This window comes from Mesoplodon bidens (genome assembly GCF_964165515.1).
Source record: "Mesoplodon bidens genome assembly, chromosome: 14".
Lineage (NCBI taxonomy): Eukaryota > Metazoa > Chordata > Mammalia > Artiodactyla > Ziphiidae > Mesoplodon > Mesoplodon bidens.
Window position 1 is genome coordinate 27,180,915 of NC_138170.1, and position 24,221 is coordinate 27,205,135.

At 55.1% G+C, this 24,221-nt stretch overlaps 1 protein-coding gene across 1 annotated transcript; it reads right to left on the reverse strand.

The window, feature by feature from the left end:
• Window positions 1-3,833: 3,833 nt before the first annotated feature.
• EMX1 (empty spiracles homeobox 1) lies at window positions 3,834-19,866 on the reverse strand (the record flags this gene model as incomplete). Its single annotated transcript, XM_081254095.1, has 3 exons — window positions 3,834-4,393; window positions 13,262-13,446; window positions 19,353-19,866. 3 exons carry the CDS (start codon window positions 19,864-19,866, stop codon window positions 4,226-4,228), a joined length of 867 nt encoding a protein of 288 aa, XP_081110221.1. The 3' UTR covers window positions 3,834-4,225.
• Between the last annotated feature and the right edge of the window lie 4,355 nt (window positions 19,867-24,221).

Here is a 24,221-nt window from a genome sequence, read left to right on the forward strand (position 1 = left end):
ATTCCCAACGGTTGCTAGTCTTGGGGTCCTGTAGCATATCTTGTTGGTTTCCCAAAATGTGTTGATTGCCCTTTATTCAACTCTCCTCAAAGCGTTTCCATTTGAAGAGACCATCTCTTTCTACTGGGCCCCTGACTGATATGAAGGTGTTCCCTTCTAGTGCTTCTAGATGGAAGTGAGTTCCTCTGCTGAGGGTAAGGGGGGAAATGAGGTTTGGGGGAGAACCTTGGGGAGAGGTTTGAGACATTCCTGTGGAGAATGGAAGTGGACTTATTAATAAGGGTGAGGCCTCAGCTGAGGGATGCCATGCAGCCCGCTTGCCTGATGTCCTCACAGACTCAGCTGCAAGGGCAGATGGGGAAAGGGGTTCAAGCAAGTCTGTGATTTCAGGCAGGTGCAACTAAGGAATGGCGGGACAAGGGGATGGCATAGAGAAAATAGAGGGGCCCATGAGGTCAAAGCATGAGTGAGTGAGAGGAAAGGACACCTGAACGTGCGATTGGAATGAGGGCGCAATCCCGGGCTCTGATACACCCTGAGAGCGGGTGGTGATGAGAAAGGAAGGGGGTGAGAGGTTGGGGTGCTGGTGGGTTGTCCATGTAGACCCTCAGGTCTTGGGGAGACAGGAGGACCAGGAGGTAGGCACGGTCTTTGACAAATGAGGGGGCTGACCGGGACCTGCAACCACACACCCACACACGCCCACACGGTCACACTCACATACGCACGCCCACAGCCCTCCCAGACGCTCCCAGACACCCTCACACGCACTCACCCTCACACACGCCCCAGACAGCAGATGGGGCGCTTGGGTAATTGGTTAAACCTGTTCCCGATGTCTGGCTCGGCACTGGCAGTGCCTGTCTGACAGGAAAGCTGGCTGGGCCTGCACCGCTCAGCCTGCTGGCCCCCCCTGCCCCTCCCCCTGGGTGGCTGCCCCAGAGCAGGAGCTCCAGAGAGGCCTATGGATCCAGCCCGGCTCCCCACTGGGCAGAACCCAGTTCACGAGGTGAGGGTTCGACGAAGCAGCACGGGAAGCTATCCCAGCACCAGTGAGGAGGACCTGATGTAAACCAAGTGTCAAGATGCTGAGAGCAAGGGCCATGGCTGCAGAGTGCCCATAGGAAACCAAGCCCAGAAAGTCCCATGGTCAAGGGGACGTGAAAAGATCATTCCCTGAAAGGAAGGCACGCAGCTTAGGCCACCAGAGCTGAGGATAGCTCCCTGTGTTCCCTCCACTTCAGCCACATGCAACGTGGGGTTCTCAAGGTGCTCGTCAACAATAGCTCAGCCGATGGGGCTCTGCTGGGCCCAGGCCAGCCCCGCCGAGGGGCTACGACTGAGCCAGCTTTGCTCAGGAAAGGCCTACTGAGAGGTGCTGTCCACCCATCCTCGTCCTCACCTCTGCAGGGCCCTGATCTCCGGTGGGGAGGAACAGTCGGGGGAAGGAAGGGAGCATCATTCCTCGGCTGCTTCTCCCCTTCCCAGCTGCATCTGTGTCTCTTCGAGAGAGACTTTGGTTTGTTCCCTGGAGAGGGCCCAAAAACTCCCAAATTAGCAAACCTGGCAAGCCCACAGCTCAGAAAATAGTTCATCCTGATTCCATGTTTTTCAGGCTCACAGAAGCCTTTATTAATGAAGTCACAACACCAATATTTACCGTCTGCGGGGAGAGGCACAACATGAGGGCATGGATGGGAGTGCGGCGGGGACTCCCGCCCCACCCCTTGCGGGCCTGGCCTAGGAAGACTGGCAGGTTTCTCTGGGTCTTTTCCAGCCCTTTATCTGGATGACAGGGGTGCTCTGCTGTGATCTTCCTGCACTCCCTCCCCCACCAAGTGAGAGAGAGGCACAATGTACCCATTCCTCCGCCCCGGGATGGTGCCAAAAAGATGCCTCCTCTTCTTACCTTCACCCCACCTGTGCATACCTGCTCCCCAGAGGCTATCCAACCTGCCTGGCAGTGAGAGTCCACTGTGAGGGTCAACTTGGACTTTCCTGGTTGATGTCTGGGGAGGGCGTTGGGATGGGGCACAGCCCGTTGGTTTCTAGCATTGACTGGACCCAGGAGAGACACTGACAGTCCCAGCAGCAGGACCTTCTGTGCTTGGATCCCTGCATGTGCCCCAGGCAACAAGCCTTGGCCTTTGACATCCTTCCAATGACTTCAACATTGATCAACCCCCACCCCCGCCCCCAGGACATTCTAGGCGCCAAGAATAGGATAAGTAAAGGCACAGCACAGGCCAAACACGTGGCTCACTGGGGGACAGGGATGACGTGGGTGAGACTGAAGCAGAGGGCACCAGTAGCAAAGGAGGAGAGGCCAAGGGTGGGAAAGACGGGAGCAGAGTGGGGGCCTGAGGAAGGGGGTGGCGTGGTCCTATTTGAGCTTGAGGAAGAGAACCCTAGCCGCAGCACGCAGGTCCTCCTTTGAAGTGGGCCTCATCCTTGACATCTGCACAAACCTCATTATGCCTCCCACCCCTGCCCTCCCCTCCCAAACCCCCGGGATCCATGTACACTGTTTCCCAAGGTAGAAGAAACCTTGGCTGTTTGCGAAGGTGGGCAATCCTGGAAGAGAGCAAGCGGGGCCGTGAGTCAGCTGTGAACACGTTGGGTTTGAGGTGCTGGGGAGCGTGGAGGGCAGCAGGCAGCGGGCTCATAGGTCTGCAGCTCAGCAGAGGTTGGCTGGAGGCATTGGCTGGGAAGCAAAGAGAAGTCCTGCAGGTGGATGCAAAGGCCCAGGCGGAAGGCACAGTGAGGGAGGCGGGAGGAGCACGGACTGACCCCGAGGTGGACAGAGGCGACGGGACAGGGGTAAGACTGGGGAGGACTCAGAAAGGCAGGAAGAGGTGTCAGAGTTACTGGAGTGAAGGCAGGGAGGAGTGGGGAACCTAGGAGGGAATGGCCAGAAGATGGGGCACAGTGAAGCCAGACAGGAGGTGTGGAGTCTGGCCACAAGGGTGGCAGTAACTGTGGTTGGTGGCGGTCATGAGCCTCAGCCCAGTGGTGAGGCAGAGGAGGGAGAGCAAGGGGTTGGGTGGCACATGGGCGCTGAAGAGGTGGAGGCAGGTCTGGACGTCGGAAGGGGAAGGGTGTTCGGAATATACAGGTTTTGTTTCTTAGGATGAAGGAAGACATGATGTGTGACAAGCAGGAAAGACAAGTGCACAAACTGGAGGCAGATGAACTAAAGAGATTAGCGGGCCCTGCCTTGAGCTCTTTGCCAGGCTGGGAGGCCCTGAGCCCTCGGGAACCAGTTTCGAGCTTGGCCTCAAGCCGAGGTCCGACACTTTCATCTGAAGCTTTCCTCTGCCGGGAGGGTGGCGGGGGGGGGGGTGCTCTCCAGGGACAGGTGAACATCCCGGTGGGGCCAGGACCTGCGGCAGGGACTGTCAACCTCTGTGAATGGTGCGCCCTCCACCCAGCCCCCAACACTCCCCGTTTCCTCTGTTTTTCCCTCAACTGGAGAAGCCACCAGAGCTCTACGCGTGGGCAAGTACAGACGCTCTCTCCTCCCCAACCCACCTGGGCCTGATTCCCGCTGCTCATTAAGTTTGGAGAGACTTGAGCATAGCCTCCCTCAAGACACAGGGTGGTCCTTCCCTACATCTAGCCTCAGGTTCTCTTGCTGTGGAGTTGAAGCTAGAGACCAGGGTCAACCACCAAGAAAGGAGAAGAGTTAATGGATCGAGTCTCCGAGGCCCCACCCCAGGCTCCCAGGCCCTGAACAAGCTTGCTCTGCCAGTCCCCCCAGTGGCCCTCAGAGCCAGAATCCACCACGCCAGGCTCGCAGGCTCTGGGGTTGGAGCTGGATGCCTGTGTCATTAAGAGAGAGACTTTTATTATTCCCATAGGGAAGGGAGACACAAGGGGATCACTAAGAACTACAGCGGGTGCCTGGAAAATAAATTAAAACAGAAACGCATCAAAACAAAAAGGAGATAAGAGAAATGGAGAGTGGCTGGGAGGCTGCAGTGGCCTGCAGCCTGCTCAGGCAGGCAGGCTCTCTGAGGAGAAGGTCGAGCAGTCCCGGGCCTCAGCCAGCCCATTTCTTGTCCCTCTGTCGGTGGTGGCCCCAGGCTCCAAGCCCTCTGGGGCCGTGACTTGAGGCCTCCACGCAGCCTGGCCAAGGAGTGGCCAGAGTCCTGCCGGGCCCACCGAGGGGCCTGGCCAGCAGCGAGCAGCACTCCGCCCTCGTGGGTTTGTGACCGCCCACACCCTAGTCATTGGAGGTGACGTCGATGTCCTCCCCGTTGGCCTGCTTCGTGGCGATGCGCCACCGGTTGATGTGGTGGGAGCCCTTCTTCTTCTGCTCCGACTCGGGCCCCTCTTCCTCCAGCTTCTGCCGCTTGTACTTTGTCCTCCGGTTCTGGAACCACACCTTCACCTGGGCCAGGGAGGGAGGGGCACAGGTGAGAAACACCCAGGAGGCCCCCAGAGCAGCCACCAGGGCCTCAGCACTCAGGCTGAGCTGGGAGCCGGAGAGGGAAACCGAGGCCAGGGTTGTCTCCTTTGGCCGGTGCCACCTCATGCATCTGGAGGTCTGCCCTTCCAGATGCAAATGAGGGGGGCCAGGGAGAGGGCACAGTGGGCCAGAGAGCGGCCGTTTTCCTGTCCCCTCAACAGAGGGAAAGGAGGGGGTCATGGAACTGCCAAGCATCCTGGTTCCTGGAACCACAGGAACAGAGAGACCTGAGTCTCTACCAGTTTTTATTATTTATTTATTTATTTATTTATTTTGTGGTACGCGGAACTCTCACTGCTGTGGCCTCTCCCGCCGCGGAGCACAGGCTCCAGAAGTGCAGGCTCAGCAGCCCTGGCTCACGGGCCCAGCCGCTCCGTGGCATGCGTGATCCTCCCGGACCGGGGCACGAACCCGCGTCCCCTGCATCGGCAGGCGGACTCTCAACCACTGCGCCACCAGGGAAACCCTTTACCAGTTTTTAGAGAAGAGATTAATAATTACTCCTTCTCAGGGTTGATGTGAACAGTAAATGAGGGAATATACAAGAAGCCATCACACGGGTTCTGATGGCCTGGAGTGAGTGCCACCCCCCGGGGCAACCCTGTGCTCTTTGTGGCACAAAGAGGCAGAGTGGACACAGCTACATAACCAGGAGGTGATGTCCACACCCAGAGCAGCGCCCGGGACAGCCAGAGCGCTCCTAGGGTCACGGACCCTGCTGCTCGAGGCTCTAGCTTCTCATGCTGTCTAGGCTGGTCTGTTTCACCAGAGGACCCCGTCTTAGCAACCTCAGGTGGAATTCCAGAGGGTCTCTGGGGAAGGTGGTGCCGAAGGGCAGGGTTACGAGGCATGGATGGTTTCCTGAAATGTCAGCACATTTAAAAAGCAGGTAGGTTTAGCCAACTGCAGTTGGAGTGATCCACGGTGCCCAAGCAGGTGGTGAGCGGTAAGTCACGTGTGTGGAATGATGATGAGCACCTCGGTCTGGCAGCAGCAGTGACTGCTGAGGGGAGATCCTTGAATCCTGGGCAGGCTTAAAGGCAAACCTCAGAAACACTACCTGCTTCTGCCCCTGCTCCCTGAGAATGGGTGAAAAGTACAGGCCGTAGGCATAAAGCCAGGCAGTGACAGCCAAAGCAGGCCTGGCATCCAGGCCCAGGGAGTAGCTTCGTGCCCAGGATGCCCCACTCTCACATTTCCCAGGCACTCCTCTCTGTCCCCTCCATGGAGCCGACCCAACCCAGGGCTCCTCCAACAGCCCACCCCTCCCCAGGGTTTCCATGGTACCATCTGCCTTGCCCGTTGATTTTCGAGCACGAGGATAGGTGTGAGGGCAGCCAGTGGTCAATGACACACAGAGCAGCCAGCCAGGGACAGGAAGAGGTGAGGTACCTGGCCTTGGTGGACAGTGAGGAAAGGGCTTCTTCCCTCATTTCCAGAGCTGGCTTCAAACCCATTGCCTGCATGTCCCAGCTCAGATAGATGGGGAGGATGGCAGATGCTCCAGGCGCAGGGCTTCTAGATTCCATGCCCACCTTTCCTTGGGCACAGGGCTAGCTGGGCCCTGGGTGGTTCTCGGCACAACCATTTGGCAGCCAGCCTGGCCCCTGCCCCCCGCCCTGTAGCCCACTGTGACTGTGCCAGCCCGTAGGCGGGTGAGCTCGCCCAGACTCCTGTGCAAGCCTTGTGTGTGACTCAGGCCTGGGGCGGTGTTCCTGAGAGCCCGAGGGGCTGGCTGAGGGCTAAGCATGGCCAGCCTGCTGCTGCGTGATCTGGGGCAGCACCAGGGACACAGGGCCCCTTTCTGCACCTTCTCCCTCCCACACACACTCCCCAGTCTCCTTCCAGAAGGAGACTCGCCTCTAGTGGGATGGACCTAGGCTGCTACTCTTGCCCAGCATCACTGGCCCAAAGAAGGAAAACTTCTTGGGCACAGGGCACAGGGTGTGTTTTCACACCAGGGCTGGCTTCCTGGTACATACAAATGAAAAGCAATTCTGAATACTTTCTCCATGAAAACTACTAGGGTCAAGGAGGCAGCTCTCTAGAAACAGGGACGAAAACTCTCTCCCCAGGCAGCCTGGCTATCTTCCGGAGAACAGCCTTGGGCTGAGTGTCCAGATGCTGTTTACAAAGACTGTAATAACAAGGGGATGCTTATGACTTAGTAATATCAGTGAAAATGGCAGGATGCACAGTTTGGGCACAGTGTGATCACAGCCATGGAAAAACAAAGCCTATGCATGGGGAAAAAAGACTAGAAGGAAATGTACCCAAAGTATGGGTGACTTGTCTTTCTTCTTTCCACTTTTCTGACTTTTCTTTAATGCATTACTGATAACAATTACCAGTAATTTTTTTATTTGGAAAAAGAAAAGGAACTGGTCTCCGAATGTAGTAAGAGATAAGAGTGACACCCCAGCCAGGCAACGCTGGGGTCACCCCAGAACCCCTTCCCTAAAGGAGAGAGGACCTAGAAAGGAACCAGGTCACATACTGTGGGTACCAGCGCAGTGGGAGTGGCCTTAGGAGGCCTGCTTATTCTGCACTGCCTCCCCTCAACACCGGCACGCTACTCACCTTTCAAGTCCAGGGCGCACTTGGGGTGCTGGCTGGAGGAACCCCTCACCCATCTCTGAGCCCTCTGGGTTTGGGGAAAGAGAGGTTCCTTGGGGCCGCCCAAGTCCCCACCTCACTCAACGTCTCTCAGTTTTCTGATAAGCGAGATCCTTCCAAGAGTCTCCACTTTTGTCTGAGTTACACCACCTGGAATATTCTTACTTAGGCTTCGAAACCCTGCTCCCTTGTTCCTAGACTGGATGTGCCCCATCACCTGTCTGTAACTCCTTAGTGCTTTTTTCTGTCTCAGTAACAATGACCCCAGCAACATGTTAATTTATTTGCTCAAACCTCTGTCTCCTCATCAGATGGTACGGGAACCGGGAGAACGAAAGTGGTGTGTTAGCTGGCTTTGGAGGCCCAGTGGGCATGTTCCAGGTACGTTCAGCCAGTGGGGCAGAGGTGAAGTGACCTAGCCCTATGATCTAGGAAAGAGGCGCTTGGGCCAACCTGGAAAACAGGAGAAAATCAATGGTAGAGGGATTGAGGTCTAAATGGAAAGGGGGTTTTGAAAGAGCTAACTGCTGCAGAGATGGGATCCTGTTTTGGCTTAGTTCAGTGGACACTTCTACAAGAGGGTCAGTTCTTAATTCTTTATACTGTGGATTGGATTAACCACTTCTGGGGGGGACAGGAGGAGAGGAAGATCCATTGTTGAGGGGACAAGGGTCAGCTTGAGTCAGGTAGGATAAAGAAGGTAAAACTGCTGCGGATGAATGAATAAATGAATGAAGGCATTAAGGCATTAGCAGATTGATCACGGTACGCATTAATGAATGGAGATGTGCGTGAGTGAATGGACAAATGAACTTACAAACAAGCAAACTACAACTCCAGCCAATGTTTCAGACTTTACCTTTGAATGAACCAGGTCTGGATCCCTTCTTTTCCACCACTCCCCATCTTAGCCCATCCCAAATGGGAGAGTCCATGGCTCCTGGCCCCTGCATACTTTCAGGTGAATACCTGTCCTCTCATCAAGGAGTTCAAAAACCTCTATCAAGGGACATTTGAGTCTTGTAACTCTGATAAAAGAAGTTCCTCCTTATGGCCTTCTGTTGTCTCTTCTGTTTTAATTTAAGCCTGTGTCCTCCTATTCTGTCATCCTCAAACACAGAGAAAGTCCCCATACTAGAAAGAAGCTTAGCGACATCAATCAAGCCACTCCTCAGCCTGCTCACCCCCCTGCCCTCTCCACTGGGATCCACTTCCTAACATCTGATCATGTGAACTGGTCCCGCTCTCAGTGTCAAGCCCAATGCCGTGCGAAGCCCAACCCTCACCCCACCAAACTGAGGTCACCTCTGACTCCCCATCAACTAGAGTCCTAACTCTTCCTGAGCTTTCTTGGTTCCTCCTCTCTCAATCCACCCTGGATGCTTGCCCTCACTCTCAGGGAGACATCACAAGATTTGCCTGCTTGCTCAGGACCACACCCTCAGAGAACCATTCCAGTCTCCCTTACCTCCCGTGCCCTCTCCTGCCTCCCACTGGACTCCCGGAGCTTGAGAGGTGCAGAAGTTCTTGGAGAAAAGCCAAGACTTAGAGAAGGGGTGAGTCCATCTCAGAACACACAGTGAGCTAGTAACCTTTCCCTAAAATTCAAGTCCCTAGGATATCTCCCTCTCAGCCATCTCCCAAAAGGCAGATATTCCAGGCAGGAAGTCTTCTTACCATGCCCCTGGGGGGAGAAACCCATAGGTAGGTGACTACACACTCCTGCCTCCTAAGACCCCACCACCCATGCTCTCGGGACCCAAGAAGGTAGCCAAACTTGACAACTCCCGCTCCGTCTTAATCTCAAAGCCTCCCCTTTCTTCCCACCAACCCACACATCCCTCCAAGCCTTGCATGTCTGTGGCCTCCCAGGAGACTTCCACCGATGCAGCTCTCCCCTGACTCCCTCAGTCCACAGCTGTGGCTTCAATGGGACTCCGGTCACTCACCCCTCACATGCCCTGGCACTGCATGAGGAATCTCCAAGGCCAAGACACCACATTTCTGCATGCTTTTCCCTCACAGTTTAGCTCAGCTAAACTGAGCCAGGGAAGGTCAAGAAACACCTCCTGAACGGTTCAGAGCTGGAGGAGTGGCTGGAAACACTAACCAATCAATCAGCTGAAGCAACCAAATGCTTTCTCTCACTCCCCCCAAAACTAATGTGCCCCCCACACATGCACAGAAGCTCACAGAGGCACTCCATGCCATGTGTACATAGGATAGCACCTGACCCTTGGGCATTGATCACACTAAGCCCACATGTGCTCCACATTATGGGCATACATATGTTACATATACCCATTACACACACATACACACACACACACACTCAAGGCTCTGACCTGACCCAGGCCCAAGTCTGCCCCACCAGCCACCAGGACTGAAGCTTAGATGGGCTTCACTCCAGTCAGACTCCTGGGCTGCACAACAGTGAGGAACAAATAATTAGAGCCAGAAGGAAGACCTAGCCCTTGCCCAGGGCCCCTCCCTCCACCTCCTGGATTAACCCACGGCCATCCCAGTACAAATACCCCACACGCAACCAAACTATAGCCCTACCCCCAAAAAGCATCTCAGGTTGCCCACCCCCAATATCCCATGCTAGAGCTTTGGGCATACAGACACCCCTGAACTCTGAACTAAGACCCCCACACCAATCTGCTTAACCCTCCTAGAAGTTTCATCCATGAACTGGTAAATAAAATTTGATCATCTAGATCAACAATCAGCTATGAAAGCGTAAGGGAGTGATAGAAGGAGAGGGACAGAAAGGGAGCAGTGACAGCAGAGAGTGAGGGAAATGACTGGTAAAGTTAACATATGGATAAGTATGCAATCAAGAGAAACTTGCCCGTTCATTCAATACATATTTATGGAGCATCTACTTTTTGCTGGTCACTGAGCTGGGCCCTGGAGCACAGCAAGAAATAGGAAGGCTTGGCCTCTGCCTCCCAGAGCTGAGATGCTCAGGCCTATTGTTTATCAGGATCACCCAGAGAGCTGTTTTAAAATCTTTCCTGGGTCCCATCCTGGAACTCCTAAGAGAATCTCCTGAGCAGGGTCCAGGAATCTGCATTTTAAGATTTCTTTGAGAGATGAATGCAACCAGTGTACAGACTGACATTTGGACATGGAAGATTATTAAACAATAGCAAAGTCCTATAAATATTATGATATGTGGGAGATATGCTGTGAGTTCTGAGAACCTGGAGGAGGGATTATACAGAAATACAGAGAAGTAGAATATAGATGAGCCAGAAGCTCAAGGCTGAAAAGAACCCTGGAGTTCATTTCATTCAATCTTTCAGATCAGCAACTGAGGCCCAGAAAAAAAAAGACAAAGTGAGAGCTGATGAGATGATAACCATTACAGACATATGCATACACTGTCAGCTGCTAAAGATCTATAGAGATGGAAGTTTGAGAAGGATGGTAGAGATACAGAAGGTAAAACAGAGTAGATGATAAAGAGATAATCAACAGTTGGGTAAATAGGAATTATTGTTAAGAAGAAGATAGAATTAATAAAAAATAGGAAATATAAATTAACCAGCTTTGCAGAGGCAGATTAATGAAAGCAGACAGAAGTACATGGCTAGATATAAAATAGCTCTCTGTGAGAGATGAATATAGATATTGACAGTAGAAGTAGATGGCAGGGGGCTGATGGGAGTGACTGATGCTTGACAAATAGTTGATAGCTAGAAATGACAGGTCAGCCTGCCTGGCAAATACAGAGAGATAAATAGATAATTAGTTAGTTATATAGCCTAGGTCTTAATGATAGTTACGAGAGGGACAGAAAGACAGCTCTGGTGATGAAAAAGACTGAGTCAGGAATTCCAGGTTTGGATCTTATTATAACACTAATTTGACATATTACTTTCAACAAAAGGAAGGGAAGCACTGGGGGTGAGAATTAATCTTATTTGAGTTCATATTAGGTGCCTTTAATCCTTAAACAACCTATTTTATGGATGATGAAAACAGAACTCAGAGAGGTTGAGTAACTGGCCCAAGGTCACACAGTCAGTTAGCAGGGAGGCAGATACTGAAATCCCATCTGCCTGCACGGGGTGGTCTGCCTAATTCATCTCTCCGTCTCAAAGGCCTCACCTGGAAAGACAGGACTCTACAAGGAGGTTTCTCAGGCTTAAATCTCCCACAGTTCTATTAGTTTGTTTGTTTGTTTCATATGCTTAACCAGCTCATATATAGATGGAACAAGATTAGCCATGCGTTTTGATCGTTAGTGAAGCTGGATACACTTTATTTTCTATCTGGTTTTGTTTTAAATATATGTTTAAGCACCTTATAATAAAAATGAAAGAGAAAATCATTGGGTTTACTAACTGGCATTGTTAGGAGCAAATACTGACAGGCAGATAGGTTCAGTTGAAGGAAAGTCAATTAAAAATGCTCTGACTGAGCTAAAAAATTGAAAGTTTAAAAAGAATGACATTATTTCAACAAGTGTTAATCTGTGGATGGTGGGCTTATAAACGGTTTTGTTTTCTTACACTTCTGCAATTAAAATTTAATAACTAATACTTTTAAAATGAAGTTAAGTATAAATACCATTCTTAAGTTGACACCTTGTTTTAAACAACAATTTTAAAACACTGTTTGCCAAGAGGGAAAAGGGGGTATTATTTTATTAACTTCTTTTTTAAAAAACATATCTTTCTTTAAAACGTTTTTAAAATTAAGTCCGTTGTTTTGTAAGCTTTATCTCTGCAGTTAGAACAGCCCAGCTAGCAAATCTGAAAAAGCCCGGGTCCTGCCGCGGAGATGGGAGCAATGCATTGATGAAATAGGGCATCAGACAGATAGGACAATAGATAGCAAAATGCGACGTGAGCGGCAAAGAGTGAGGTCGGGGCTGCAGGATGCTGGGGACGAAGTTTGGGTTTGGACTCCCCCACGACGCCTTCCATCTATCCTCACTGCTACCCGGGAGACCCCAGGCTGCACACACACCCCACCCCCACCTCCAGCCGGACGCCTTCTCACTGTCCGGGACTAGGGTGGAGGACGGTGGTGTAAGAGGGGCGAGGCGAGCAGAAAGGGGAGCGGAAGATGAAATGCCGGCGGGCGAGAGCTGCTGGGCCGCGCCAGCCGACCTCTCTCTTTGCAAATCTGGGCGCTGTCAGGGACAGAAGGGAGTTAAGGTCTCCCGAAGCCCATTCAGATACTGAAATCCGCCTCCAGGGCAGCAGCCAGCCACCCCCGCACGTTGGACTCCGGGCGGACTAAGAGCTTAGCGGTGCTTCCAGACAGCATTTATTTATGGCAAAGTCTTTACTTACAATAAACCCAAATCTGCCTTCCTATAATTCCCTTCTAGTTCTTTAAATTTTTTTTCTAATTATCAATTACAAAAATACTACGTGGTGATTGTAATTTCACCCAGTTCAAACCCCTTCAACTCCGTTGCAGTTTATTCCCTCCCCAACGCAACAGCCCTTCAAGTGATTGGAAACAGGTCCGAGGACCAGAATCTGCTTTCCCACCGTCCCCAGGCCCCGCCAACGCCCGCGCACACACGCCACAGTTTCAGAGCCCTGCCAGCCGGGCTGGGCAGAGATCAGTGCCCTCCTTGGACCCCCAGCAGGGCTGCGCGCTCCCGCCTAATCCCTCTGCTTCTGATGTTTATAGCCTGAGGACACGTGGGCTTTCTCCCCACAGCACACCCGCTGGGGGACAGCGAGGCCTCTGCCCGCTTTGCCCCTGAACAGCAGCGAAGCCAGTGCGAGACAGGCCTGGGCACCCCACACACCCCTGAGCGCCCCCGGAACAGTGGCGGGAGAAGGGCTGCAGTAACCGCAGGGCTGAGACGGCGCCAGAGGGCCCGGGTGGGCGCGGAGTGACCGCGGCTTGGGCGCTCAGCGCTCGGCCGGCTCCCGAGGGCGCCAGCGGCCTTCTGGCAACTGGCACCTCCTATGGGCTATGGGAGTGGGGTCGGGATAAGGTTTGATCCCAACCTCCCGGTGGGTCCTTAGTGTTTAATAAAAGTCCTGTGGCCTCTTCGAGGCTGCATACAGTCGGAGGGAAGACAGGCGTGACGGGGGCGCCGCAGGGGTAGCGGGAGAAGCTGGGGAAGGCTGGGGGCAAGGCCGGCCGCTCCGGCCCCCCCTCCACCCGGCCCCCGGGCGCAGCGAGGATCATTACCTGCGTCTCGGAGAGGCTGAGGCTGCCGGCCAGCTGCTTCCGCTCGGCGCCCACCACGTAGTGGTTCTTCTCGAAGGCACGCTCCAGTCGCAGAAGCTGCGAGGGCGAGAAGGCCGTGCGGATCCGCTTGGGCTTGCGCGCGAAGGGGCCGTGCAGAAGCAGCCCGTCCTGGGGCACGTCGCTCGCTGCGGCCGCGTCGCCGACGGCAACACACGCAGATACAGACAGAGAGAAGGGCGCCGTGAGCCGCAGCCCGGCCAACGGGCCGCCCGCGGGAGCCGGCCAAGCTACCCATCGCACCGCGCTCTCGCACACGCCCCGGAGTGCTCCGATGCCCTCTCCAACCCTTGACACACGCACTTCTCCTCTTTCTCTTTTGCCGCCCCTTCCGTAAGTCCACTCCCTTTCCCAACACCTCCCGGCTGAGGGGGCCTCGCGGAACCGCAGCGCTGCAGATCACTGTTAGGCCAGGAAGTGGGCCCAGGCCTGGTGAGGCCCAAATCCACAGTGCCTGGAGCAACCTAAGAGGCCAAGGAGTGGGAAGCCCGTTTTGTTGGCTTGCCCCGTCATGTCTCCCTCAAAGTGGACCAAGAGCAGAGACGGGGCTGGGTGTCAGGAGAGTGGTAAGGGGAACAGCCAGGTTGTTAGGCATTCCCCTACCAAATACAGATTCAAGAACTAGAGGGTATCCCAGGAACTCTCCCTTCACACCTGCTTAAACCAGCCTTGCAACTAAATGCTCAGGCTACTAGCCCATAGAAAATTCCTTCCAACAAGCCAAGGCTCTGCCTTGCAAGTGGTAAGAATAGGCTAGGGGCTAAGTCAACATCCAGGCAGCACCTGGAGGTCTAAAGTTAAGTTTCTTCTTCCCGGCTTTCCCACCTCTCTCCCCTCAGGCCTTCAGGTAAAATCCTCTTCCCACAGGAGACTTACTGCTCTCTGGTGGAAAAAGGCCTTGCTTCATCCCTGAATAATCCCCTGCTGAAGAAACATGTGTATAAATATCTAGACGTCATTTTTCTCTCTAATATATATAGCTATAGATATATTGGTTTCTGCATGGGCGTGTGTAAATACATGCTCCAGCCTTCCTACTGTCTTCTTCTCCTTTCTACCATACAGGATTTTCAAAGAGTGCAACTGTCCCTTGGATAATGTTGGCCATCATGGGGACTCAGTTCGTACATGCAGGAGGAGGGGCTGACATTGGGCTGGATGGGGCTGAGGTGGTGGGGTCAGGAACTACAAAAGTGAAACTAGCTTCCACCCACAGCCCCAGTCTCAGTGAACCCCCCACTAGGCCTTCACACCACCTCTGGCTTGGTTGCACATGCCAACAAGACTGGAAACAGGCCCTGACATCATCCACGGAGCCTCATGCAGTGGCACATAACAGTACCCTGACCCACCAACAATGCAGAGTACTAGATGAAATGTTTTGACAGTTAGTTGTTGAGATTGACCGATCCAATTAATTTCTTCAGAAACGGCCACTGGTTTGACTCAATTTGATTTGTTGTTTCATTTTGTAAGACAATTGTTTGGATAATTCGGTTGAGATCTCCCATCTCTGGAAATATCTCTGTAAGTGAAGCAAGGGCACATAATTGAGATACTATGGCTAAAACTCTCCAGGTGACTGTTCATATCCCTCTGCTGGTGGAAACTGCCTGACATGACTTTCTCCACACCCATGGGCTTTGGACACCTATACAGGCAAACTTTATTGTTGGGGTTTTCTGTGGAACAGCATTGCCTAGGAATGAGGGGCTAGTGCCTGGGGGGAGACAGAGTTGCCTGAGAGGGAGAAGCCACTAACTTCCAATCATCTTATCCATTTCAAGTGGCTGGATCTGTGCTGCTGTAAAAGTGAGTGGGATCACATCATAGGAAGATGGAGGGAGGGAACCCTGCCCATTGGGCCCTTCAAGGTGGGGGCAGATCCAGGGCTCTCAGGCCTGACAGAAGGAAGAGAAGTTTAGCTTGTGGTGGTGGAGGGGACAGATGATCAGGGGAGGTGGTCTGGCAGAGAGGGGTAAGAGGGAGAGAAAGGAGAAGAATGATCCAGTTGGGAGGAAGAAGGATTAAGGCCTCAAGTGAGGGCCAGTGTGATAGGCCGGAGATAGGTGAGAGAGGTGGGTGGGAAGCAAACACTTCTTCCTGATGTTAAAATACATTGCCTCAAAAAAACAACAGCATTCTGAGCTCAAGTGAAATACCAGCAGTGGTTTCCTCTGGACAAATGAGCTGAAGAGGGAGAGAAAGCCCACCCCTGTGATCGCAGGGTTTGGCCTCAGCAGCTTGACTGGCCCAGATTGGTCAGAAGTGAAGTGGCAGCGTGGAGAGACCGGGGAGTTGTGAGTGAATGGGATGCAGAAGTGTGAAGAGTAGTGTGGGGCTGAGAAAGCAGGACTGCAGCCTGCCTCAGTGTGTGTGATTTGATGGCTATTTTGTAATTTCGTGGTGTGTGTTGGTCACTTGTGTGGTAGAGTTCTCTATGTTTGTCTTTATAAACCCAAAGTGGAGGATGGAAGCAACAAGCGCCTCCTGACATACACGTCTCTTTGCTTCAAGTCAGGCTATTTTAGGGGAAAGGTAGGTTGCTTGAGGTCTCCCTCAACTGGAGAGAGAATAGGCCCAGTTCATTGTAATGCCCTGAAGGGACAGATAGCATGTATCCTGTAGTCTGTGTTGCATGTGCAGAAACACAGGGGTCCTTCTGACCCAACCAAGAAGAAGCAGAGGCCAGAAAAAAGTATTCAAGATGTTGATTAGTGATGACAGATTTGACTTCAAAAGAATCAGGGCTCTTTCCTGTAAGGAAGAGTATGTTTAGTACAAAACTGAGAAACTCACCAATAGCTGTATGTTTGTGTAAGAACTAGGGTGGTGCCTAGGAGCCTGGGCCACTCTCACTCTGACCTATGGAGAGGGGGCCTCAAACGTCCCTACCAAGGCTTCAGTTTCCCTTAATTGGATCACAAGGGCAGAACAAGCTTGGGACTGGGTTGCGGTGTGGCCTGTTTAGATGCAGTAATTCTGGGCTCTGAGAGTGGGCTGTCAGTTTCAGACAGGGACAGGTGGAAAAGTGTAAAGGGGCTGGCTTAGTCTTCCCTGGAGCTAGTAACTGTACCCCACCCGCCCCGTTTTCCTCCAGCCTTCTCTGCGGGCCCCTTTAAGGCACCGGCTGGGACCTAGCAACGGAGGTTCCCAGGAGTGAGGCGGCAGGAGGTGGGAGCTAGGGATTCGAAGGTCCGGGGCTCGAGCTGCAGTCCCTCCTGGAGAGGCCGAGGCAGACTGGGGGCTCTGGGCCGGATGGCGGGGCGGAGGGGCCTGGGGCTACGAGACGAAGAGGCCCGCCCGGCAACGGAGATAACCTCTTTCCCCCTCCTCCGGCCGGAACAAAGGCGCCCTTTGAAGCACCGGCCCATTACCACCACCAGTCCCAGAGGGCCTGGTCTCCCACGGCCCCCTCCCGACGCTGCTCCTCGGCCTGGAAAGTTCCTGCTGTCCGGGGGAAATAGCACCGAAGTGCGGCTAACTCGTCGTCTCCGCCAGCTCCTCCCGTTCAGGCCTCGAAAGCCGCCCCCGTCTTCGGCGTCCCGCCGCCTGGTCCCGACCATCCCGCGCTGGCTTTTTCTCTCCCACCGCCTCGCTCAGCGAAGAAGCCGGTTCCCCGCGCGCCGGGACCGCGCTGCTGGAGAGCGCTGCGCACAGAGCGCAGACGTGTTCCTTTTCGTTCGTGTAGGGTTTCGCTTCTTGCATTAAAACGGGGCTGAAATGAGCATCGCAGAGACCCGGTTCTCTAGAAAACGCGGCGCCGGAGGGCCCGAAATGGCTCGGCTCGTAGCCCCGAGGGCCCGCGGGATCGCAGGACTCAAGGGCGCCCGGGCCGCAGGGGTCTGCCCCGACGATGACCGGCCCTGAAGCCAAAACTTCTTAGGATTCGAAAAGTCCTTCAGTGCCCAACGGATTCCGTGTTCAACAATGCGACCACATTTGGCTCCATCTCCGCGTCCAGACACAGTTCTTGGGAGAAAAATGCAACCGTTTTTGCAACTCGACAACGTGCCCGCCGGGACTGACGGCTCAGGGAGAGGCGGCAAATTCCGAGAGGGTTTTGCGGAGGATTTATTCGGCCTCGCCTAACTGAGGATGCTCAGAGCTGGAGCTGGATCTCTCGCAAGGCGCCCCCGACGCTTGGCGGCCCCGGCCCTGGCACCCTAAGCCCGCGTGGGCGAGGCCAGAGGCGGGAAAGGTAGCGCGGAGGGCGTGGAGCGCCGGGTCCAAAGCCGAGGGCGTCGCCGGGAGGCCATCTCCGAGTGAGCAAAGACCACAGGTGTCAGGACCCGCTCTGCCCTCTTCTCCGAGCCCCTGTCTCTCTACTAGCCTCTTAACCGCTGGTCCCTCCGCGGCCCGGGCCCGAAGGTTCACAAACAGCCGCGACTCTCAAATTGCCCCGCGGTCGCGAGGTTTAGAGACCCAGGCCGGGGACCTAGTCCATGGAGGACCGAGGTGGTTTGCTCAATTTTAAATAATACTTCATTTTACCAGTAAACATATATTTTAATTGACAGGTTTCTTTCCCATAGCGGCTGACACCATAGCCTTCCCCCCACCCCAAATGATTTGGGCAAATCTTTGAAATCCCCAGGGCAGACAAAACTGTCCACAAAGATTCTTGCTCAAATAATTACATTATCTTATTTTGTGGGATCTGTTGGGTCAGTATCCTTTGACCAGATGGGACTGAGAAAATTGTCTGACAAATCGGGGCCGGGGAAAGCGGCTTTCCGTGAAAACAGTTAAGCAGCTATAGCGAAAGCTTCAAGAGATCATTTTTCTTCTGTTATCTAGATAATTGTACCCAATATCCAGTTTATTTTGACTGTGTACACCCAGTTTACCCTCGGATTAGCTCCAGGAGCCAAAGCTCTAGCCACATCCTTTTCATTTGTTTTGCTAAAATCAGGGTTACCTAGCTCTGAGTCATGGAACCTCATAAGACTGAGGTCCGGTCTACACTAACAAAATAAAACCGGAAACTAAACCAATTACTGCACAAATTAAGGACACTCCAAAAAAAAATAAGAAGAAGAAGAAGAAGAAAGAAAAGAAAAACTCCAACAAATTCAAAGAAGAAAACGAACTCCAACTAATGGAACTCTTTCTTTTGGGAAAGTCAGATCATTGAAACCTGTGTGTGTGTGTGTGTGTGTGTGTGTGTGTGTGTGAGAGAGAGAGAGAGAGAGAGAGAGAGAGAGAGAGAGAGTGAGAGAGAGAGAGAGACCGAGACCAGTGGGGGATCTTCTTTAGCAAACCCACTGCCCAGTGCAGACTAGGGGGCTCGGACTGTCTAAGACCTTAAAAGCCCTCTGCCCCCGCCCCCTGCCTGGGAGGACTGCTGTTGGTCCCCCAGCAGCCGGTGGGTTCCCGGAGTCGGCGAGCGGCGGAGGAAGCCAGTTTGCCATTTCAAACCTTCCCACCCTAGGTCCGAAAAGCACGTGTGACTTGGAGAAGTCGGGTCGAGGTTGCTGACAAACATCCCAAGACAGCAGAGCACTCACCACTGAACATTAACTCTCCAGTTTCCCTCCCCTCTGCCCCTTCTTCCCACAGACCCGGGGCACGCAGGTGGACTTTCCCCTGCCTCCAAGCGCCGGCGAAGGCTGATCCCTGGGAGTTGGTGGTGGAAATGCGAGCGAAGTATGGTCCCAGGTCCAGCTGAGTCGCAGGCAGGGCGGCGGGCGCTGCGCTCTCTGGGATGGGACTGGCTCAGCCAGGAGAGATTAAGGCAGCCGCAGAGAGGACCAGGAGAGGCTCCAAGGATGAGCCCGGGCTTGACGTCCGGACCGGCATCGTTCCTGGGAGAGCCTAGAGGTCCCAACCTGGTTCTCTGGGAGGGAACCCAACGCGGCAGAAGCGCGGATGGATCTGGCGTGGCTCGTCCCTGCTTAAGAATCGGCCTTTGCAGACCCGCAGCCTCATCGGCAACAACTTCTGAACGGCCCCGCACGCCCCCGAGCCTCCCCGCGCCACCTCAGCACGGGCGCCGGCCGGCCGCCGAGGCGGGCACAACGTGGGCACTCACCCTGAAAGCGGTGGCCGAAGAAGCGGTTTCGCAGCACCCAGGGATAGAAGTGCAGAGGGTCCCGGTGCTGGGCGCCGAAGAAGGAGTGCGGGGGCTGCAGCGGGGAGGCGCCCAGCTGGTGCGCCGGGTGCACGGTCAGCGCAGGGTGGTTCATGGCCTCGGGGAACACGAGCTCGGGACCGCCGTAGAGCGAGCGGCCGGCGCCCGCGGCGGCGGGGAAGCCGCTCACGAAGGCCGCTTCGGCCGCGCCGGGGTGAGGGTAATTGAGCGCCGTGGGCCGGAGCGGCTCCTCCGAGGCGGCCGCCGCCAGGGGATGGGAGCCTGCACCCCCTCCGCCAGTGCCCCCGCCGGTGCCGCCGTCCTTGGCCACCAAAGACTCGATGGTAAAGCCGCGCTTGGCTGTGGGCTGGAACATGGTCGCGGCCGCCAGAGCCGAGCGAGGCAGCCGGGCGCTGGGGAGCGCTCCGCGTCCTGGCGCCGCCGCCGTGCGGGGTGTGCACCCAGCCAGGCACATGCACACACACCAGCACCCCTCACCTCCCCCGCCCGCCCGCCCGCGCTCAGCCCCTGCCCACGAGCCAGGCGCGGAGCGGCGAGGGGTGTGCGAGCCAGTGAACGGAGAGTCGGGCCACGGCGCGCAGCTAGGCTCGCCGGCCTCTGCGGCCGAGCGGGCAGCTCCCGGCGCCGGCACTGGCGCGGGCTCCGTGCGATGCTGCGAGCTGCCTCTACGGCCTGGGGGCTGAGCCCGGCCCCCTCCCTCCCGAGTCCAGCCAGGTCCGACCCCCGCCCCCGGTCCTCCCAGCACTGTCCAGCCCTGGCTCGGCCACCGCGATGCGAGGCGAGAGTTAGCGGGCACCTGCCCCGAGCCCGCCCATTGGCCGCGGCTCACCTGCCCCAAGGTGGGGGGCGGGGCGGGGCGGGGCGAGGGACAGCGGGTGGGGACGGAGCAAGCAGTCGGAGGCAAAAACCGGACTGGAGCTTGTGCGGGGCGATCTAGGCCTCCTCCCCATCTCGCGTCTTCTCGCATCTCCGCCCTTTAGCAGATTCTGGCTGCCGCCGCAACCGTCTCAACCCACGCGGGAGCCGAAGGTGGCGTATAAGGGGCCTGGGGCTTGGGAGAAACTCCAACCCCAGTCCCCAGTGTGTAAATCAGTTGAACCCTCTCCAGTTCGTCCCGGGATGTCGTTTCAGTTCTCAGATAACTTGGATCCGAGTGGAATGTGGGTGTTTGGAGTCCAACAAATAGGTTCTCCCGAGAACCAGCTCCCCTGGCCTCCAGGACCCTCGGGATCGCCCACCATCCGTCTCCTGGGCCGCAGTCTGAAGCCTCGGCCTTGGTCGTGAGGTTTCGCGTTTTCTGGGTGTTATGGGTGACAGCTCCGGAAAGGGGTCGCGCAATTCTTTTCACAAGCCCCCCCCCCCGCCCCCGGGCCGGGGACAGCGCTGGAGGAGCTAGCGGAGCGGTCCCCCTGCAGTCATCAAGCTGCAGTTCTCAGGGCTTGGAAGGAGCTCCTTGGCCCAGCCACAGACACCGCGGTCGGCTCGCACGGGGACGCAGGGCGATCTGCTTTCCTCCTCTTCTCTGGTCGTGGGGCTCAGGTGCAGGTGGGCCAGGCCAGGCCGGGGCCTTGAAGACAGCCTTAAATTGGAGGTGGCCGAGCAGTCTAAAGCCATCCCCAAGAAGACATACCGGCCGTCCCGGGAACATAGCGGCCACCTGGCCTCCCCGGACCCCCACCTTCTCCCCGCGCCCGCGGAGCAGCGGACTACTCCAGCCAGTTTCCATTTCGTGCACTAATTCCCCGGGGATAAGAGGGCAGTTGGGAAGGAGAACCAATACTCAGAAAACTTTTTCATCCGGGCCTTCCAGGCCGCAGGAAAACACCGCATCCAGGCCTAGGAGGGCGTTAGGCGGTGATAGGGAGGACGGGACCCGGACCCTGACAGCGCACTACGAGAAGGGGACTGCGGGCCGATCCGCTTCCTCGCTGCTGCCCGTGTCAGTCAGAGCGGCCCTGGGTGCGCGGATCAGGGCCGGGCCTCCCGGCGCCCCGAGGCCAGGAGGTCCTCGTTCCACGAGACTCTACAAGAACTCCAGGCCGGGTCTTGGGAGTGGCCCGCCTGAGCGCCCGGAGCCCCGGCCCAGGAGAGCGCTCCGGGCGCCCTTGTTGCCACAAAGCGGGTTAAAGTCTATTTTCCACTCGACTGCTCCGAAAAGCCCCCGCGCCGAAACCGTTCCGGCCCCCTTGGGCTAGGTGGGGAGGGGACAGCGAGGGGGTGGGGGTGAGACTGCCGCACCCTGCAGCCGTTCGCGACCTGAGCAGACCCGGGCCGAGCACCTCGGAGGCGCCCCAGAAACGCCTGAGGACGGAATCATTAAGGAATTCGTGGCGAGAGCCTGTGTCTCTTTTGCTGGCCTCTCCGGATCTCTCTGGCTCACTGTGCTGGTCTCTCCCTCTCTCCCGTTCCTGTCTCAGGCTCTCTGTCACTTTACCCCTTTCCTGCTTCCCAACCGTCACCACCCTTTCCCTCTATTTCTCCCTCCTCTCCCTTTGCCCCATCCTCAGTCCTAGATAAGGAGAAGCTCCCCAGAGTAGGGACAGGGACCTAACCAGGCCATAGCGCTGGGGTGGCGAGGGTGCGGAGCTGGGCAAAGACATAGAGCGAGATTTTCGTTCTATATGGAAGGAGACAACAGGGATTTTGTTGGAGAAAGGTCCCCACAGGGGCGCGGGTTTAGTTGGATAAGCATTGCCTGGGCCTGTGCTCTGGTGGCGACAGACCGAGTGCTTGGGCCTGTGACCGAGAAGACAGGAGCCGGATCTAGTTAAACTCGGCTCGGCCCCAGGGCCTTGTGCCCCTAGCAGGAGGTGAACCTCACCTCTCTAGCTGCTGGCCCCCACCTCCTACCCCACCTCGAGGCTGGACATTGACTCACTAAATTGGGCAGGTAGAGGAGCTTGGAATCTCCTGGGCCATTTCTAGACATATGTACACTGCACATCTACTTTCATCATCTGGCTCTGGGTATACAACTCCCTATGTAAATCCATGGACCTTTATAATAACAACTCCTTTCCTTGTTGTGGTGCTTTCCAAATACTTTGACATCAGCTGTCTGTCGTTAACCCTGTTTACAGGTGAAGAAACAGACTGCACAGGACCAAAGACTGAAGCTGGTCATGGTCTGGGTTGAGGTGGGACAGCTCAATGGTCCTGCCCTGGCTCAGGTTCCGCCCCCATTCTACCCCCAAGCCCACCACTGCAGCGTACTCTCACAGGATTAGTGATGGGGTACCCCGGTGCCCTGGGTGATGGGAGTTCTACTGCCATTTTTCCTCTCCTTACCCTCTCCCAAGGCCCCTTTCTCTCACGTTCCTTTCCTGTAATTCCATAATGTCTCTCCTCCCCTTCCCTTCCTCTGCAGATATTCATCCTTTACCTGATTTCCTCTATTTCTGCTCCTCTTAGGGCCTCTTTCCCCGTTGTCCCTCCCCTTGCAGTAGGTTAAGAGAAGAATCTGTCAGCCTCAGGAGGTCTCTAAGTCTCCCACTGTGTTCTGGATCTAGCCTCAATGACCCCCACCACACCCCAATCTTTTCTTTTGCCAGATCCCCTGCTCAGTCCCTGCCAAGCTCTCAGACATTTCCCATTTCGATCTCTCCCCCAAACAGCTGACCGTGTACATGCCTCCTCTCCTCACCAGCGGACAGCCGCCCGTCTTAACCAAACACCTGCGGCCCCTCCCCCACCTCTGTTCCCCAGCTCTTCCTCTCCACCTCCCTGTCCTCCCTTTCAGGCTGCTGAGTTCCGCCAGAGCCCCCAGGTTGATCGTGCCTCCCTCATGCTGGAGCGCCCTAAAGTCCCACACATCTGCAGGCTGCTTACCTTTCACTCTGCATCTGCCTGAAGCCCAGCCCCTTCCCTGGGTTCCCATCTCCCCAAACCCAGCACTTTGGCTCTCTGCAGAGGAGCCTGATGCTTACTCAGAGAATAAGACCTGGACCATCTGTCCTGGTTCTAGCCCCACATCAACTTTTCTCCTCCCTCCATCTCTGGAATAGCCTGGGCTCAAATCCTGACTCATCCATTTACTAGGGGTGAGACCTGGGGCCAACAGTCTTGCCTCAGCTTGCACATTTGTGAAATGGCAAGCCTTGTATGGGACCTCTGTGGTGATTAAATGAGATCTAAGTTTGTGATGTGCAGGACCAGTGCCTGACTCCAGAGAGGCACTCAGTAAATATTACACTCTCTGCCTTTGCCCATGTAGGAAACCTGGGAATCATCCTCAAATCCTCATTCTCTCTCATCCTCCTCATCCTTCAGGTCACCAAGTCTTGAGGTCAAGCAGTTCTCAAATCTGTAGCCTCTCCCTTTTTGCTTCTTTGCTGGCTAACTTCATTCTTCACAACTCAGTTCAGCTCCTCCCAGAGCCACCACCCAAACCCTCACCACCTCTCACCACTCTGTCATAGTTTTCACCTGCAGGGTGGAGCTTTCTGTGCCTGCATCTTGTGGAGACATTGGTCCAAAACATCCCCAGCCATCTCCCTTTTACCTTCCATCTCTCTCTTTCCTCTTCAGCCTACTTCATCTTCATGTCTCCCTGTCCTCATGTTTCCCTCACTCTGTTAACTTTTCTTCTTCACCACCAAGTTTCTTGAATAACTTTCGTCTCTCTCCAGATCCCTTATTTCCCCCTTGACTCAGTAAGCCTTTGCAACCTGGCTTCCATCCCATCGTATTAGGAAAATGGCTTGCAAAATCTCCAAAACTTTTATTATGGTGCTATTACAACAGAAACATGAGCTTATGGAGACGATAATAAGCACAACCTTGTGGCATTATTGTCAGACTGAATGAGTT